General features: G+C 40.9%; 1 protein-coding gene across 4 annotated transcripts in view; it reads right to left on the minus strand.

The window, feature by feature from the left end:
- The window catches only part of LOC144683564 (protein phosphatase 1 regulatory subunit 12A-like), a 301,353-nt gene that overhangs the window by 114,473 nt on the left and 166,513 nt on the right, over window positions 1–20,367 (minus strand). For 3 of the 4 annotated variants that reach the window (XM_078546707.1, XM_078546709.1, XM_078546710.1), the window contains exons 13-14: window positions 20,066–20,275; window positions 10,491–10,581 (exon numbers count right to left, since the gene is read on the minus strand). In XM_078546707.1, the coding sequence (XP_078402833.1) occupies window positions 10,491–10,581; window positions 20,066–20,275 (301 nt within the window). The remainder of the gene's footprint in view (window positions 1–10,490; window positions 10,582–20,065; window positions 20,276–20,367) is intronic. The other variant, XM_078546708.1, reaches the window with a different exon arrangement.

The raw sequence follows: 20,367 nt of genomic DNA on the forward strand, positions 1-20,367 counted from the left end.
ATGTGGAGAGGATGCTTCCTCTTGTGGGAGAATCTAGAACTAGGGGTCGTCCATTTAAAATAGAGAAGAGGCAAAATTTTTTCACTCAGAGGGTCATGAGTCTTTGGAACCTTCTTCCCAAGGTGGTGGTGGAAGCAGAGTCTTTGAATATTTTTCAGACGGAGGTGGATAGATTCTTGGCAAGCAAGGGGGTGATAGGTTATCAGTGGTACGTGGGATGCAGGTTTCAGGTTATTATCAGGTCCACCATTAACTTATTAAATGGTGGAGCAGACTTGAGGGGCCAAGTGGCCTAATTTTGCTCCTTGTTCGTATGTTTGTAACACAATGAAGGTTATCCTCAAGATGAAGCAACTACCTTCATTTAGCTTGGTGGATGGGGTTTACACAGGGCTGACGGGCAGGGTATCAGACATCTTGATGTTTTTGATGTTTAAATCTAGTGTCATTTTCCAGGCTAACTCACCACCAACTATGACAAGGGAAATGCATAGCCTTGTATCAGGGCACTTAGCACAAGTACCTTCATCTAGGACAAAAACAGAATTACCTGGAAAAACTCAGCAGGTCTGGCAGCATCGGCGGAGAAGAGTTGACGTTTCGAGTCCTGATGACCCTTCAGCAGAACTGAGTGAAGTTAGGAGAGGGCTGAAATATAAGCTGGTTTATGGTCGGTGGGGGGAGAGAAGTTGTGGGGGTGGTGGTTGTAGGGACAAGCAAGCAGTGATAGGAGCAGATAATCAAAATATGTTACAGACAAAGGAATAGGGAGGTGTTAAAGGTGGTGATATTATCTAAGAGAATGTGCTAATTAAGAATGGATGGCAGGACACTCAAGGTACAGCTCTAGTGGGGGTGGGGTAGAAAGACTGACAGGGTATTATAGTTATAGATTTAAAAATAATGGAAATAGGTGGAAAAGAAAAATCTATATAAATTAATGGAAAAAACAAAAGGGAGGGGGAAGAAACTGAAATGGGGGTGGGGATGGGGAGGGAGTTTAAGATCTAAAGTTGTTGAATTCAATATTCAGCCCGGAAGGCTGTAAAGTGCCTAGTCGGAAGATGAGGTGCTGTTCCTCCAGTTTGCGTTGAGCTTCACTGGAACAATGCAGCAAGCCAAGGACAGACATGTGGGCAAGAGAGCAGGGTGGAGTGTTAAAATGGCAAGCGACAGGGAGGTTTGGGTCTTTCTTGCGGACAGACCGCAGGTGTGCTGCAAAGCAGTCGCCCAGTTTGCGTTTGGTCTCTCCAATGTAGAGGAGACCGCATTGGGAGCAACGAATGCAGTAGACTAAGTTAGAGGAAATGCAAGTGAAATGCTGCTTCACTTGAAATGAGTGTTTGGGCCCTTGGACAGTGAGGAGAGAGGAAGTGAAGGGGCAGGTGTTGCATCTTCTGTGTGGGCATGGGGAGGTGCCATAGGTGGGGGTTGAGGAGTAGGGGGTGATGGAGGAGTGGACCAGGGTGTCCCGGAGGGAACGATCCCTACAGAATGCTGCCAGGGGCGGTGAAGGGAACATGTGTTTGGTGGTGGCATCATGCTGGAGTTGGCGGAGGATGATCCTTTGAATGCGGAGGCTGGTGGGGTGATAAGTGAGGACAAGGGGGACCCTATCATGTTTCTGGGAGGGAGAAGGCGCGAGGGGGGATGCGCGGGAGATGGGCCGGACACGGTTGAGGGCCCTGTCAACGACTGTGGGTGGTAAACCTCGGTTAAGGAAGAAGGAGGACATGTCGGAGGAACTGTTTTTGAAGGTAGTATCATCAGAACAGATGCGACGGAGGCGAAGGAACTGAGAGAATGGGATGGAGTCCTTACAGGAAGCGGGGTGTGAGGAGCTGTAGTCGAGGTAGCTGTGGGAGTCGGTAGGCTTGTAATGGATATTGGTGGACAGTCTATCACCAGAAATTGAGACAGAGAGGTCAAGGAAGGGAAGGGAAGTGTCAGAGATGGACCATGTGAAAATGATGGAGGAGTGGAGATTGGAAGCAAAATTAATAAATTTTTCCAGGTCCCGACGAGAGCATGAAGCCACACCGAAGTAATCATCGATGTACCGGAGAAAGAGTTGTGGGAGGGGGCCGGAGTAGGACTGGAACAAGAAATGTTCCACATACCCCATAAAGAGACAGGCATAGCTGGGGCCCATGCGGGTATCCATAGCCACACCTTTTATTTGGAGGAAGTGGGAGGAGTTAAAGGAGAAATTGTTCAGTTTGAGAACAAGTTCAGCCAGACAGAGAGTAGTGGTGGATGGGGATTGTTCGGGCCTCTGTTCAAGAAAGAAGCTAAGGGCCCTCAGACCATCCTGGTGGGGGATGGAGGTGTAGATAAAGGTGTGGCTATGTGTACCCGTATAGGCCCCAGCTATGCCTGTCTCTTTATGGAGTATGTGGAACATTCCTTGTTCCAGTCCTACTCCGGCCCCCTCCCACAACTCTTTCTGCGGTACATCGATGATTACTTCGGTGTGGCTTCATGCTCTCGTCGGGACCTGGAAAAATTTATTAGTTTTGCTTCCAATCTCCACCCCTCCATCATTTTCACATGGTCCATCTCTGACACTTCCCTTCCCTTCCTTGAACTCTCTGTCTCAATTTCTGATGATAGACTGTCCACCAATATCCATTACAAGCCTACCGACTCCCACAGCTACCTCGACTACAGCTCCTCACACCCCGCTTCCTGTAAGGACTCCATCCCATTCTCTCAGTTCCTTCGCCTCCATCACATCTGTTCTGATGACACTACCTTCAAAAACAGTTCCTCTGACATGCCCTCCTTCTTCCTTAACCGAAGTTTTCCACCCACAGTCATTGACAGGGCCCTGAACCGTGTCCGGCCCATCTCCCGCGCATCCGCCCTCACGCCTTCTCCTCCCTCCCAGAAACATGATAGGGTCCCCCTTGTCCTCACTTATCACCCCACCAGCCTCTGCATTCAAAGGATCATCCTCTGCCATTTCCGCCAACTCCAGCATGATGCCACCACCAAACACATGTTCCCTTCACCCCCCCTGGCGGCATTCCGTAGGGATCGTTCCCTCCGGGACACCCTGGTCCACTCCTCCATCACCCCCTACTCCTCAACCCCCACCTATGGCACCTCCCCATGCCCACACAGAAGATGCAACACCTGCCCCTTCACTTCCTCTCTCCTCACTGTCCAAGGGCCCAAACACTCCTTTCAAGTGAAGCAGCATTTCACTTGCATTTCCCCTAACTTAGTCTACTGCATTCGTTGCTCCCAATGCGGTCTCCTCTACATTGGAGAGACCAAACGCAAACTGGGCGACCGCTTTGCAGAACATCTGCGGTCTGTCCGCAAGAAAGACCCAAACCTCCCTGTCGCTTGCCATTTTAACACTCCACCCTGCTCTCTTGCCCACATGTCTGTCCTTGGCTTGCTGCATTGTTCCAGTGAAGCCCAACGCAAACTGGAGGAACAGCACCTCATCTTCCGACTAGGCACTTTACAGCCTTCCGGGCTGAATACTGAATTCAACAACTTTAGATCTTAAACTCCCTCCCCCATCCCCACCCCCATTTCAGTTTCTTCCCCCTCCCTTTTGTTTTTTCCATTAATTTATATAGATTTTTCTTTTCCACCTATTTCCATTATTTTTAAATCTATAACTATAATACCCTGTCAGTCTTTCTACCCCACCCCCATTAGAGCTGTACTTTGAGTGTCCTGCCATCCATTCTTAATTAGCACATTCTCTTAGATAATATCATCACCGTTAACATCTCCCTGTTCCTTTGTCTGTAACATCTTTTGATTATCTGCTCCTATCACTGCTTGATTGTCCCTACAACCACACCCCCCCACAACTTCTCTCCCCCCACCGACCTTAAACCAGCTTATATTTCAGCCCTCTCCTAACTTCACTCAGTTCTGCTGAAGGGTCATCAGGACTCGAAACGTCAACTCTTCTCCGCCGATGCTGCCAGACCTGCTGAGTTTTTCCAGGTAATTCTGTTTTTGTTTTGGATTTCCAGCATCCACAGTAGTTTTTTGTTTTTACCTTCATCTAGGGGTTGATTCTCAGTCTCTGTTACTCAATTACAGTTTACTTTTACCCTCTGAAAAAGCTTCCTCTTTTCTTGAAATCTACCTCATAGCTCAAATGTGGGCTAAGTAAATGGAGCAGAGGGAATCCTTCTACTGCAGGTTTATGAGTTTAGATCTCCACATCTTGACAGAATTGTTTTCAGCATCAACAAAAGTTATACAGCAAGTTGAAACAAAAACAATAAATGTATGTTGAATTGTATAATCAGTTTTACACAAAAAAAAACTTGTGTTACAGGAGGTTCATGAAACATTTAAGATGCGGCGTGTACCTCAGCAATAAAAGGTTGAGACCACCTGGTCTAGCCGACAGCCCCATTCTCCACTGCTGCTGTTACCTACTGATCATGTGATTGGCCTACTGATTTTATAGCTTCAGCTGCAGTCTGGTTCGTGGCAGATTCAATCTCCTGGGACACAATATATTTCTCTATTCTCTGCCGATTCTGGATCATATGGTGGTGCCCAGCTTCACTTTTTTTCCCTTCCCTGTAACCAATTCTGCACACCTCCTAGAATTTCATTCTTATGGAAATATCTCTATCAGTGTATCCTGCTCTTCAAATAGCTTCTGGACTTCACTTGTCTGCCACATCATCTCCAAACTTGGTGAACAGTTCATCGATGCTTCATAAAGACTCAACTTTTTCAGTCAACTTTATCCCACCACAAGACCTCTGATTTTAACTCTGGACTTCCCTCTTATTATCGATTTCTCATTTATTGCCAGGGTATATGTATCCTGATAATTACTGCACAAGTCACTTGAGTTTTTCCCCCTTGCCCATTTGCACACGCTGTTTGGCTTCCACTCCAGATCCAAGGCATTCAATTTTATTTCCACTTAATTTTTCTACTTTTTAAAAAAACTTCTTTTCTCTTTACCCCTCTGGAGCCCTCTCTCCTGTGGTCATGCTTCCTTTCATTTCCCCCCCTCTCGGATACTCTACCACTCAAATTCCTACAACCCAATCCTATGGAACTCCTCATCCTCCCTGCTCTATCGCCACCCTCTTAAATAAGCCGACTGCTTCCTTCAATGCCTCCCTTGTCATCCTCCATAGGGTCCATGAAGAATTCTTAACTGCCTCCTTACACACATCAACCCCCAAATGCCACATGCTCTTCACTCGTCAACTGTTCTGCCCAGCGTGCCTACTGGGGGTTCATCTTGCCAATCTCCTCTGTCCAACTCTACCCCTCTAATGCTGCCCCTGTGGATACTGCCACATCACTACATCTTCCTCCAGTACGTCCACTCATTTGAACAAGGTTCTTGCCATTCAGGAGTTTACTGTGGATGATTGCATCAACATCATGGGCTTGACGGAAACCTAGCTGATGGTGATGATAACTTCCATTAAGTGAAGCCTCCCAACCTAGTTGTACATTCCATCACTTGCCCCAAGAAAAACACAGTGATGGTATGGCCCTCATCAAATCACACCTTGGCCTGTTCCTTTACTCCTTTGGCATTTTTCCCTCCTTTGAGCATCTTGCTCCACCCCTCTCAGTTAAAATTCTCGTTCTCTGCTGTACCCAAATGTGATAAAAAGTGTTCTGACTAATATCTTCACTGCTTTCCTCCCTTAGTCTCTGCACTGGATAATTTTACATCCTCAGTGATTTCAATCTCCATCTGAATTCATCATGCTCTCTCTCCAGTTCACTGCCCTCTTGCCCTCCCTTAATGTTGCCCCCTATATAAACTCTCCAGCCTATATTCGCAGCCACCCCTTTGACTTGGCCATCTCACATGGCCTCACTTGTTCCATCATGCCAATCACACACCATTTCTGTTGTTGTTGCAAATACCTAATTTGCAATTCATATGCTTTAGAATATAACTTTTAGTTTGGAGGTTAAAGTGGTAAATGTAAGTTAAATGGAAAATCATGGTGAAGAAACCGATAAGCAGCCCTGAAATAAATGTAATTCAAAGAAGCTTGGAGTTTATTACACCACAAAGATTGGGGCCATGTTGACTTGAGAGATTAACAATTAGAAAGGCAAGATCATAAAGCAGCAGGTGGGCTTACTGGGCTAAGAACTGGAGACATTTGCATTTATTCCAGCAAAGGATAAGTTATTCTTGTGATTTCCCAGAATTAAGGAAAGCTTTGGAATTCAGTTTATATTTTTATCTGGGAACAGACCATCTGTGTCACATTGCCATGGAGATGGGTAGAGCTAGTGCGATGCTCTATTTATCTCTGTGAATTCAATTAGGGCACAGCCAGCAGGAAAGACTGGTTGATGCTCGGAAAAGCAGCTGAGAGACTGTCAGGTTTGGGTCTTATGTAGTTTGTAGCTGCTTGGAAGTTGAGAGGTAAAGTCAGGCCAATAGAGTAAATGCTAGATCTGTTGCCCATGGCGCAGCTTGCAATTGGGAGCTGGTATTCAGTATAAGGCAAGTTGGTAAGGGGAGAAATGTCTGGAACATTTATTTAGCTGGAAGCAAAAGGAAGAAATCTATAGTAATCTTCAGTTAAAGCCAGTTAACATTGATGCAGTTGGAGTTCTTGATGTGATCAGCTTGGTTGCAGTATGAAACTATAGCAGCGGGTTATTGGAAACCAAAGTTTTCTAATGTTTTAAGCCACTGCACAGAAGTCGCAGGGAGGTCCGTGCTTGAGCTGTGGAATCCAGAGTCTTGCGGTTTTAAAGGAAGGGTGGAGGCTCTCTTGCCAAAAGCTAACAGAAGGATCCCGATGAAACATTGTATCTTGGAAAATAACTGAAAAACTGAAGAAGTAAATTCCAGAGGGCTTTGATATACCTTTTGGGTTGGTATCAGGAAAATGGAATGAACTTTCAAGATTTATTAAGATAAGAAAACTCTAGGCAAGGGGGTTTGAAGGTGGGGGCAGGGGAAGTAGAATCAAATTTATAGCATAAGTCTTTATTAGCTATAGTGTTAAGTGAGTTCTGCTTGTTTTATTTAATTTCTCTTTATATATACAATAAAATTTGTTTTGTTAAAAAAGTGAAATCATGACATCGTTCTTTCAGTTAATTACTTGATGTGTGGATTTCTTTACATGTTAATGGTTCCTAACAGGATCATAATGTCTTCCTTGCATCTCTCTCCAGCCACATCTCCTTCTCCCTTCCAACCCTGCTTCCTTCGCAGTCCCTTGGAAATACCCTCTTCCAATCCACTTACTCTCTCTGGATACTCCGTTTGGACTGGTCTTCATCTCTGTACACTTAAGTCCAAGGGATGCAAATTTGAATGGATACTATGGACAACTGGCTTAGCTATTCACTACCAGACCAGGTTGGATCACAAGTAGTAATATTGGGTCCTGCTCTGGTATGCCAAAGCTGCTCACCCTTCCAGAATCACCTGAATTGCAAAGAAAAGCCCCGGTATCGCTCCTCCATTACAAGCTATCTTCTAAAGCCCCTTTCAAGCCTCCACAACCCTCATTTTCAACAAGTGTGAGTTTTTGTCACTAAGATCAAGAACATCCAATCAACTGCCTCTATCACTTCCCTCCCTTCCCCCAACCCACCAGGCCATATTTCCTCCAAGATTCTTCCCTTACCCTGGACCTGAACTCACATCTTTCTCTATTTTTTCTATCTTCACTCATGCCTTTTCTGAGCTCACCTTCCTTGTCTGAGGCTCACCTCCTGCTCTCTCGACCCTATTCCCACAAAACTTAGCACCCAACTTCCCTTTTGGGCTGCCATGTTAGCTGATACTGCTAACAATTTGCTCTCCTTGGGTGCTATCCCACTGCATCCTGCAAATCTGCATCATCACTACACTTCTTAAAAAACCTACCTTTGACCCCCTCTGCCCTTCCTTCCTCGTTTCTTGGTATGGTTGATCACACAATCTTTTTCCAATGCTTCTCCATCAATGTCCAGCTGGGTGCATTCATCTGCTTTTATTCTTATCTATCCAGTTATAGCCAGAGAATTATCTGCAATGCCATTGCTTCCAGCGCCAACAACATGTATTTATATAGCGCCTTCAATGTAATAAACTTCCAAAGGCAGTCTACAGAAGTATTGTAAAATAAAGTATGAGGTGGTATTAGGTTAGATGACCAAAAGTTTGGTCAACAAGGTAGGTTTTAGGAGGAAAGTGAGGTGGAGGTGCAGAGACGTGTATGGTGGACCTTCCAGAGCTTGAACGTAGGCAACTGAAGGAGCAGCCACTAACGATAGAGTGATTAAAATCGGGAAGCACAAAAGGCAGGAATTAGGGGAGCACAGGTATCTTGGAGGACTGTGGGATTGGCAGAGATTACAAAGATAGGGTGGGAGGAGGCCTTGGAGGGATTTGAAAACAAGGACGTGAGTCTTAAAATCAAGACATTGCTTGACAAGGAGCCATTGTACGTCAGTGGGTACAGTGTATGATTATATAGTATGTCACTTCTAGCAAGTATAAATGAGCCACGTTATGAGCTCAATTGACTATCTTAAATTGGTTATAAGTGTAGCTATTAGAACATTCAGGATTGTTAGTGCTGCCCAGTCGTGGAATCACATCTAACAGCACATATCTAAGATTGAACTCCCTTGTTCTGAATTTCCCTACCAGAGGAAATTGTTTCTCTCCCTCTAACCTATCAAATTTTACCACTTAAGCCACCTTAATAACATCAGTCTTTAACCGTATAAATGCAAGTGAATACAAATTTATGCAACCTGTCCTCATAATTTAATCTTTTAAACCCTATTATTCTGGTGATTCCTCCTGCAAAGCTGTTGGTACTGTTATTCTTCCTGTGTTGTAATTGGTCTGTTCACTTAACTGCTTCCATTCTAGGTCATCACATCAAAAATTACTGAAGCTTCTACTGCCCAACAGCTTTTATTGTTGTAAGCAGGTAGTAGCCATTACTAATTGGTTTGTTGCCAATTTCTAATTCTAATTTCTACCCATTTTTCCCTCGCTTGTTCTATTCAGCTATACTTCACAAACACTCTCAACTTCACAGGTAAATTCTGCTGCAATATTCTATACCATTATAGCTCCATCTCTTCCCCACCTTCAACTCAGCCATGTTTCTGTATTGCCAATATCAAGGTTTTCCACTAGCTGCAAATGCCTTCATGTCAAATGAGCTTAAGTACCCTTATTCCATGTTAAATTTTACAAAAGGATAGTTCTTAGTTAATACCATCTCACCATTGAAGGGCATTTTTGGTACAAAACTAATCGTAATTCGGAGGTAGTAATTTCACAGGACAATTAAAAAAGGCATAAAATGACACGGTCCTTACAAAAACTGTGAAAATAGTTCAGAATTTACTTACATGTATCTTTTTGGTAATGAATTAATTCATATTTCGCCAATTTAGAAATCTTTATGCAGTAATAAGTTGGCCTTTCAAGTGGCAATAATGGTAATTAAGTTTGTGACAGCTGAGAAATCTATACTTTTAATTACAGTGCAAACACAACTGTGTGTTTATGTTTTGAAATCGGTCGAACAGTTCTTGTTGCCAATGTTAAGTACTTGCGAAAGATTTTACTTTAATCTCTTGATATAAAGTAAGTTTACATTTTTGCAGCTCCAAGTCTCAACTGCATAAGTATGTATGCAGTTCTATGTATGTTCATTTTTTGTGTTTAAAAACCTAACTTGAAAATTTAGTAAATTGTAAACTTAACTGCTTGACTCAGTCAACAGACAAGCCATGATGATCTAAACGCTGATGAGGTTGAAATCTGCAACTCAATTTAGAGTTCTTGACCATAAAGATCAGCGTGATCGTCAGTAGCCACACTTTAGGCATGCAGACAAATGTCCAGAGGTCAAATATAACATAGGTTTTCAAAGTCAGTTTTAGCATTTATAAAGTAAATTAAATGCTTATTCATTCAGGAGTCGTCAGAGTTAAGAGCAAGGAGTAGCATGGATGAAAATGAACCTCAAATAAATCTGAATAATTATGCGGAAGAGCCTGAATTCATTTGTTAAAAATTTTTTAAAAATAATCTTGGAAGGATAATTAGTTATTCCTTACATTTTAAAATTCTCATTATATGGAAATTTCTACTTTTGCATTTGTTGATATACCATAAAAAGTTTCAAATAAATAATTCGTTTTACTTTTTTCCTAATCAGTATCCAGATCGACAGATTTGGATTCAAGTCATAAGAATAGTACAATAGTTGGGGAAAAAAATTGAATTATTATTTTCACCAAGTTCAATTCTTCCTTTCGTAACAAAATACAAAATCATCAACAATCCAATTAAAGTTGTAAAATAGCCACATCTGTATCGCATGATACAAGCGATTGTGTTTGTGTATTTTTTTCCAATTGGTAATGGATCAGGAGTAAGAATCCAAATAATTCTAACTTTAGGACATTGACCACTTGAGCAGAATCAATTTCTAACTTTTAATGATTAAATGCTAAAATTCTGTAACGTCACTGACCTGTGTTGATCTCCTTGTCTGCCTGGCCTGCCTGGATCGAGCTTTTCTCTGCGATTCTGCTTCCTCATCTCGGACAGGAGTGAGGTAGGACCTGAAATACGTCAGCACAGTGAAGTTTTTTTTCTGGAAACAGACTGCAACAGGCAGGTGATTCTATGAGGTTAGCATTAATGACAACATCTATTTTTCCAGTGCAGCTCTGAAATCACCACTAATATTCACACTGCAGTAACTTCTGACAAAGAATTTAGTAGGTGATCAGATTTAGAAGCCATGTATTTGCATAGCAGAATGCATATCTCTTCACAACAGCTTATTTTTACTCTGATACGAATGTAACATAAACTAATTACTTAATGGGTTGCGAAAACAAGGTATATAAAGTGACTACAGAATACATCACATCTACCACTAAAGAAAGTCACTCATTTTCTCTCCAAAGAAAACATTTACTAGCATTATCAAGAACCAGCTTCACTTCATGCAAACCATTCATATATCTAGAAAGTACATGCTTTAAGGATAATTTTACAACTTTATGGAGTTTAAAGTTCAAGAATAGCAATTGTGAATTGAAACAGACTTTCTCATTGCTTACTTGTTCCCTTTCAGCTATAAAACAAGTAGCAATTATAGTCCAAAAAGTAAAATAAAGATGATCCTTTTCATATAGACCTGCATCTTACTTTCAAGGTCAGGACAAAAAGTAGAATTAAAGAAAGATGCTGCTTTACAGCAGACTACAGTAATTAAGTATAGTTTCAGCAAAAGAAAGACAAACCCTTGCATTATGCTAGATGTCTTGGCGCTTGTGAGTGAGAAATAACTATGAACACTGCAGCTCTGCAGGAAGTGATATCACTGACTGCCTGTGTCATGATTATTTAGCCTGAAGTACCTTCACTGTAAAAGCAACTATCATTGCATTTTCCATCAATTGATTCAAGCAGATTTACACATTGCTGCAGTGGTATTTAGTGTGGATACTTTTCTAATTTAGACTTTTCATATAGATAGAATGAACAATTTTCACAGTTCAGAAGCCAAACACAAACATGGTGAAAAACTTAACTGAAACATAACATTTTCCTTTGTATTCCTTTTAAAAAGTTCTCCATTTTTTTCAAATGAAATAATAATTTGATCAAACAGAGCTTGCCTTCTGGAACCAGACACGAAGGAATCTGAGAGACTGTGGGCACATAGCTTAAAATACCAAAAAGCAAATGCAGATAACTAACTTCAATAATCCAGTATAGCTTCAATGGAAAAAAAACTTGAATCCACTTGTACTTGCAAAGGTCAAACAAGTGCACTTTTATGAACTCTGAAATCCTTGTTATCTACAAGCCAAAACTTTAATAGACTCTGATTTCTGACAATATTTTGGCATTCAAGTGCTCACTACATCAGATAATTATGTCAAGTGCACATTCCTCCAACACAGTTACTGGCTGATGCTGCAGAAAGCTTTCACGGTTGATCAAATTAGCACTAGTCTTATCTGCATAAGATTAGTTTAGGACTGTTAAAGCCTTTTATAGTGAGGTGACACCAAACTGCACACTTGTCAGTAACAGAACTGAATGACATTCCAGTCTTGTGAGTATCCAGCTTTCATCTGTACGTCCATATGAGGAAAGGTTAGTATCCAACAGAAGAATGAATTCACAAGTGACAATTTACATCAAGCTTTTATCAGTGTAGTCTGCCATTGATGATTCCAGTAACAACTTCAAAACCAGGTATGGCATCTCACCAACAGAAAATGTCCAGACAAATCTCTCTGGTGGATGTAAAACAAACAACTGTAGCTAAAGATAATCCATTTTGAAAGCAAAGAAAAAAATCCTGGGGATATGCTTTCCTTAATGCAGTTTCACTGAAGTCACTACTGTTCACCCAAAAATTTTAACACTAAGGAGCCCTGACAGCACCCTAGCGTAAAGCAACTTCCTAATATGCAAAACAACTCAGCTTGCTCACTTATTTAACACTGAAAATCTTCCACTTTCTAGAAATGCTTTGCTCTTTAATCACTTAGGTTATGAGGCCATATTACTAATATTTTTCACAATTATGTAGCATCTACAGACAGGGGTAATTATTTCATGCCACTGTGGTGTAAGTTTGTTATAAAAAATTGCGAAGCACTTAACAGTTAATTAATAACAAACAGTTAACAACTATGTCCAGTCAAGTTAACACATGAAGTTCATCATATACCCAAGATCCCAAATGCTCATCTCAAGCAAATCATTTCAAGAAAAAAATGCATTTAAAACAAGATATACAGCGATACATTACTTTTCTCCCAATCGTAGTAAATAACCATACTTAACAGATTACTATATTCTCTGTGCACAGTTATTGAGAATTTAGTCCCTTTTAAATCTTTGACGTAACTAATTATCTGTATTTAGAGGCACAAGTGGATGATTGGATTTTCATCTGTATCTGAGACAAATTTATACAATAAACTAGTTTCACGTGGCTTGTAAGAAACAAGCTTTGCGGATGCTCTGTTTGATTAATTTCAGAAAGCATTATTTCAGGTGTACTCACCATAATGCAATACTTAATTGAAGGTATTGCATTACTGCAATTTGAATTATTGAATAAGCTTAGTGAAGAAAGAATCTGCAAGGGATTTGAGAACTATTGAAAACATATTCAAGGAAAAATTATTTATGAATGTCTGGTTGCTGATGTAAAGCTGTAAATATCAACACAAAAATCCCAAGGGCTACTCTCAGTAGCCTGGCAACATTTATCCCTCAACCAACAGCACCAATCACAGGCTGACAATTCATTCATTTGTCGTTTTTTGGATCTTGTGCAGAAATTGGCTACCATAGCTCCCTATGCAGCAATATTGACTATACTTCAGAAGCGATCTATTGCCTGTTACATGGTTTGAGACAGAGGATGTGATAAGTTGCTTTACGAACACAGGTTTGTTATTCTCTCTCTTTAGAAATGCCTGTAGCTAAGTTTCTTAACAAACCTACTGTTTACAATTGGTTCAAATTACCATCCTGCATCAATGAGGGTGAATGAAGGAGAACATCCCAATGTATTTAAGGCTCTTATGAAATGTAAAACAGTATTCTGTCACTCATCGTTTGAGTAAATTTAGTCTCAAAAAGTTGAACAACAGTTACTCTCCACAGTCGCATTACAAAGATTACATTATGTGATTTTGTTTAAAATATACAAGAATCTATTCAAATCCTTTTCTTGCATTTTTCTAAATTGACTATTATCCACAAAATCTGACAGTGGACATTTCAGGGGAGCTTACTGGTGTGAGTATTGGACCACCGAGACTCTTTAAAGCGATGGGACAGGTACTGGTGCAAGCACTTTTAGTAGTTTGTAGTAGTTAGGGGCTGTTTCATTAAATTGGAAGGAGTTAACATTGTTTCAATTTAAAAAGAAATGGGGATAATGCAGAATTAAGTAACTGCAGGCCCATTAGTTCAGCATCAGTAATAGGAAAGATGCTCAAGGAAATCATTAGGGATGCAATCTATGCCCACTTAGATCATATTAAGAACGCCCACCACAGCCTCTGTGGGGGGAAGAAAAAGAGTAATATCTGGCCAATTTAAATTTTGGAAATAATTTGCTAGGTTAGTGGACATGGGTAATCTGGTAGACATTTTCTACCTGGACTCTCAAAGCTATTGATGAGATACCATGTAAAAAACTTCTCTCAAAATTAGAATCATATGGAATTGGAAGTAAGCAACCATGGTGAGCTAATGCCTGAAGGCAGAAACAGTTGTTAGTGAATTTGGGTCTATTTGGAAACCAGTTACCAGTGGCATCGTGAAGGAATTGGCGTGGGGACCTTTCATTGAAGATTTAGGTGCGAGTATTGGGGAATGATCCATAAGTTTGTGAACAGTACTAAAATATTACACTAACTGGATTGCTCTACAGAGAGCCAGCACAATTTGATGGCTGAATTGGCTCCTGCGTCGTAAATGACTCTATTACTCTATATGCGAGGCTTCTTTTGACTTTGCAAGCACAGATAGCAAAAGGAAGTTCAATGCTTTTGGATTGTGTCGAACAGACTGCTCATGGGAACTACAGTCAACTCATGGACTGAAACAATTGTCAGATTTAACTATGGTTAAAAGGATCTTTTAAAAAAAGTTTAATCTAGTTAGGTGCAACTAAAATGTTAGTATATACAAGATGATTTCCCTGGCATTACTCATAGGAGGTCTCTACTGCATTGTGTGCTTTGCACATCACTGGATTCAACTTTCTGCACCCAAATTCTTTTGGTTCTTCTGCTAGCTCAAATTCTTCAATCCCTCTCTTATCTATCTGGCCATCTCTCTACAAGCATATACATTTCCAAAAAAGACACTGGTACTATATTCAATTTGAAAAGCGAAAGGAGAGAAATACAAAATATTGCCGTTAATAGAAAGCACAAAAACATTAATTGGGAAAAATGATTGCTCAAAAGGTACAAAAAGTCACTGAAATATCATATATTTTTGAAGAATTGGCAATTGGACCAGTTGTAAGGCAAATAAATGGTTGAAATGCCCAGGTAAAGCAATGAAGATGCACAGAAGGAGAAAAGGTCCTGAGACGCCAAAAGGCCTTCGAAAACAAATCAGACTTTAAAAATGGGCAATATCATGTGGAGATTTTTTTTTAAATTACATTTTGTGCATTAATTTTAAAATTTATTTATCCAGTTATATATTCAGCCAGTCTGAAATAAAGTCAGAAACTGGAACAACTTTGGAAAAAGCACACACTGCCACATAATTGGTTGAAATTGCAGTCTTTAAAGTAGTTGCTTTGATGTGGGATACCAGCTAATCTTTAATTCCACAAAAGTATGGTTAAGCTGCTTTTTGAGCCAATGAGAGAAGTGTGACACTTGTTACTCCTTCCACAGATCCAATGTATTACCTTAAAAGATTTCATGTACAATGCAATACATGCAAGAGTTTTAACGATTTAAGTAGGTATTTCAAGTTAACTTGAATGAACAACTTCGAATTAACAAGTATTCAGCATAAAGCTGGGCATTTTTAACAGATTAATAGAATAATATACAGCATGGGCTCAACTTTTTCTCTCCTTAGTATAATATCTATTATAGACCTCAATTTTTGTGCACCAGTTAAAAAATAAAATTGAAAACCTTTAACAAACATTCCAAAAACTAAAGAAAATCAAGTTCCCATGACTTACTTATTTGGGCTCAGATGCCCACATGCTCTTTAAAAGAATGCATTTATATAGGACCTTTCACAATGTCAAGATGTTTCAAAGCTCTTTACAGCCAATTAAGTATTTTTAAATATAATCACTGTTGTAACATAGTAAACAGAGCAGCCAATTTGCACACAGTGAAGTCCCACAGACAATAATGTGCTACCAGCCAGATCATGGGCTGAATTTTCCCCCCTTTGGGGGGGGGGAAGTTGATGGGCAGGCGCGTATGGGTGTGCTTCTGATTGGAGGCGCGGCGCCATTTTACATGGGCGGGCCAATTAAGGCCCGCCCAGCGTGACATCCGCACAGAAGCGCTATGCACTTCCTGTGTGGGCGGGGGAGGGGGGGAAATCCCAAAATTGAGTGCTCTCTTTCACGCATGCGCACAGAAGAGCACACTCATCTCCCTGAGGCTAAGTACAGTCTCAGGGAGATTGGCTGTAAATGTAAAAAAAAGATAAAAATAGAAAAATAAAATTTCCCTTACATGTCTCCTCATGTGACGATGTCACATGAGTTGGGACATGTCCATTAATTTTTACAAAATCTTTACTAAAATTTTTTAAAGCCTACATGAAACCTCATCCCGCCCGTGAATGAGGTTTCATGTTTTTTCTAGTTCCCGCCAGGGCCCCTGGCCTGCCCGCCAACCTTAAGGTTGGACGGACAGGTCCTTTAATTACTTTAATTTAATTTAATTAATTAAGTAATTAATGGCCTCAATTTCGCTGTGCTCCCACCTTTCTGAAAATTTAAAGCGGGCATGGTGACGTTGGGAGTTCCTCCCGACGTCACCACGAGTCATTTTACACGTCGGCGAGCAGGCCTCGCACCCGCTCGCCAACTCGTAAAATTCTGTCCCATGTGTTTTTAAGAGTTGGTTGAGGGATAAATGTTGCCCAGAACACCAGGGACAACTTCACTGCTTTTCGAATAGAGCCATGGGATATTTTACACCCACCTAACATACATTACAAGACAAACTAATAGTAGACATGTGTAATACCCACTAAACACATTCTTGGTGGTATCCACTAACTCTGCATCTTTCTCAAGCTTCCATCTCCATGAAAGGTATTCTGCTTCCCTTCTTCTGTTCCCTGTCAGTGTCCAATACAGTGCCTGCTGCGGGACGCTTGTAAGTAACTTCTGCAAAACGTATCCCAGTCTCTTTCACCGATGTCACTGACCAGCTCCCTTTTCATCTGGTGCAGTACAGTGATGTTGCTTCCCTGATAGCTCATCATTTTTGTTTCTAAGCAATGAGTGTAAAAACTATATAATCCTTTTCAGCTTGCTTCTTGAGCTGGAAGATCCTTTTGCTATGCAGAGAGGCAGATAATACTAAAAACATCAGCCTTGAACTTTAGTGGTTATTTTGACTTTTTTTAGGTTCCAGATCAGGCTGAAATCAAAAAGCATCGCTGCCCTTGATGATGCTTGCAAACACTTGAGGACTTCCACGTTTGTAGTTACATGCTTGCTTCCGAATAGTGAAACTTTCCATTTCTTTCAATGGGCTGAAGACTTTTACTTTCTGGAGGGCTAAGAAACTTATCCTGGTGTTTTATGAAGTGAACTAATAGCCCAGTTAGTTGCTTGGTAGCACGGAGATTAAGTATTGTTGAAAAAGAGACATGCCGGTGAAACTTTTCGTCTTGCACTCAACAAAAGGAAGAATGCCAAATTTCTAAAGGGATCAACAATTTATACTGCATGAGAAAAGGGTGCTGACTGGCTCTCACTGACATTTTCATCAGTTTCCACCATTTGATGGAATGACCCCTAACCTCTACTCCTTGCATATTTCCAATACGTAGGTGATGTGTTTGCTATATTTGAATCTGAAGCTGCATGTAAGAATTTCCTTACTCACCTTAATGTGCTCCATCCCACACTCAAATTCACCTTTGAAATAGGCCAGGATTTCCTCAATGTTCTAGTTTCAAAATCCACTAATAAGTTCCCTACTACTGTCTAGAGCAAGCCTAGCTTCACTGGTCAATATACACATTGGGATTCCTACAGTTACACGCACAAGATTGGCAATTTCTTAAACACAGCCCGAGCCATTTGCTCACTGTTTAAGCCTGACACCGGTACATCAAAGCTATCCTGCGAGATAATTGCTACCCCCAACAGATCATGGCTCATTGTGTCTCATGTCTGCTGAAAAATTGGCCTAAGGCCGCCACTTTTGGATCTCAAAAATGCCCAGTCTACCTGAAATTACCCCGGAAGGTTAAGGTATCTCAAAATTTGAGCAACAGTTGAAGCTAGCTGTTTCACGTTGCTACTCTGCAGTAGCAAAACAAGTGGCATTTTCCACTAACAGGATGCTGCCGTCCAGCCAAAAAGGCATTCTGTTTACCATGCAAATGAGTAACGTGGTATATGAATTTCAGTGCCGCTGCAATGCCAGGTAAGTAGGCCGGACATCCCAATGACTGGCGGATCGTATCAAACAGTACATCCCTTCAGATGTTGCAACAGGCAAAGTACTGACTGTACTCAACCAGCCCGTGTTTGCAAAACTCAAACATTATGTTTAACGTTGTGTTATTCTGCGATTGGACAGCACTTGCTGAACAACCCCGCGTGTGCCAAGAATTACATTAACAACCAATTTAAGATTATCAGTCAGGCTCACAACGTGGCTCACTTACACTTGCTAGAAGATACATATATTCATATACAGGGGCTTGTTGTCTACTTGCAAAAAGTCCATGTCCAGGCATTGCACCTTTTCTGAATTAAACAAAACTTTGCGGTCAATAGTCCCCTGGTGCATTCTTCATGGCAATGCCTCAACCAGAGTCGACTTAACAACCAATCAGCGTCCTTTTCTCATGCAACATAAATTGTTGCTCCCTTTGAAATTTGGCTTTCTTGTATTTGTCCTGATGAGTGCGTCTTTTTTCAGCAATAATAGCACATTTGTGGAAAGTGTAATTCAGATATGTCCTTTCCTGTGACCAAACTGCTAACCAGAATAGTAATGTGGAACATTCACAATTTCATAAAGCACCAAGACTGAAGCAACTTACACATATCATGATGAAATATTACATGGCTAACCAGACCCTGAGCTAACTGAGGTGAACTGTATCAGGTAGGAGTACTGCAGATAAAATGTTGTGACGATATGCAGCAAGGCCTGGACAGCATTCAGGCTTGGGGTCATAAGTGGCAAGTAACATTTACATCACACAAGTGCCGAGCAACAACCATTGTCAACAGGAGAGAATCTAACCATCTCCCCTTGACATTCAATGGCATCATCATTGCTGAATCCACCAAAGTCAAAATCCTGGGGATTACCATTGAGCAGAAACTGGACTGCACCAGCCATATAAATACTGTGGCTACAAGAGTAGGTCAGAGGCTGGGAATTTGGCAGAGAGTAACTCGTCCGGACTCTCCGAAGTCTGTCCACCATCTACAAGTCACGAGTCAGGAGTGTGATGGAGTACTCTCCACATACCTGCATGAATGCAGCTCCCACAACACTCAAGGTGCTTGACACTATCCAGGACAAAGCAGCCTGCTTGTTTGGCACCCCATCCACCACCTTAAACATTCATTCCCTCTATCACCAACACACACTGGCAGCAGTGTGTACCATCTACAAGATGCACTACAGGAACTCACCAAGGCTCCTTCAACAGCATCTTCCAAACGAGCAATGTCTACCACTCACCTATCTATTTGCAAAGTTCTGATACTGGAACTCAAAGACAATTCTTTCAACAGCCACTAAACTGTGAAGCAGAGATTAGTATTTGAATCAAATGCATAAAGAATATTTTTGTGACTCAAATCATCATGAGCTGAATAAATGCAAAAATCATGCACATTACAAAAAAACTATACTCCTAATTGTAATGGGAATCACTGACAGCAGTATAAACTGGGTACTGCTATCAAAGGGGAAATATTCAAATATAAGCGCAATTTTCAAAACTGGCACAGGAAGACTTCTTGTACCCTCAAGGTCAAGGTTAAGGGCGAGTTAAATTTAATTTTAAAAATCTCAAATAACCTAGGCTTGATTCAACTTGATCCTTTCAAGCTCTTTTATTAAGTATAAAATACTAGCAATAACACAAAGCATGCAGATCTAATAAAATAAAAAGCATGGAAATACCAAGATAACATTTTAAACAAGAAAAATATGCTAACAGGATTTAAGATGCTACACAGCAAAAATTAAGATACTGGGGATTTTCTTCTATATCTTTAGGTGTCTTTAAATATTAAAATCAGGGTATGATGATACCAGAAAACATGAGAAAGCATACCTTTCACATTAGTCTTACCTGCCCTGCTGGCTCGCTGCTGTGGAAACAACACTATTTAAGATGGAAGAGGAAGAGAAGAAGGGAGAGATGATGGTATTTCGGCTGGGTTGCTGACCAGTAGCTGAAATAACTGTTGCTATAGTAGCAGCTGAGGTAACTGAGGTGGTGATGGGAATGACTGAAATGGAGGAACTGTTCAAGTCATCTTTTCTTCTACCAAATGAGGCACTGGTAACAATTGACACTTATATAAGAATGGGTAACAGTAGACAACTAAACTACACAATTCAATTAATTATAGGCTTGCAATGTGACTTCCC

The sequence above is a fragment of the Cetorhinus maximus genome, chromosome 8 (genome assembly GCF_964194155.1).
Source record: "Cetorhinus maximus chromosome 8, sCetMax3.hap1.1, whole genome shotgun sequence".
Taxonomy (NCBI): domain Eukaryota; kingdom Metazoa; phylum Chordata; class Chondrichthyes; order Lamniformes; family Cetorhinidae; genus Cetorhinus; species Cetorhinus maximus.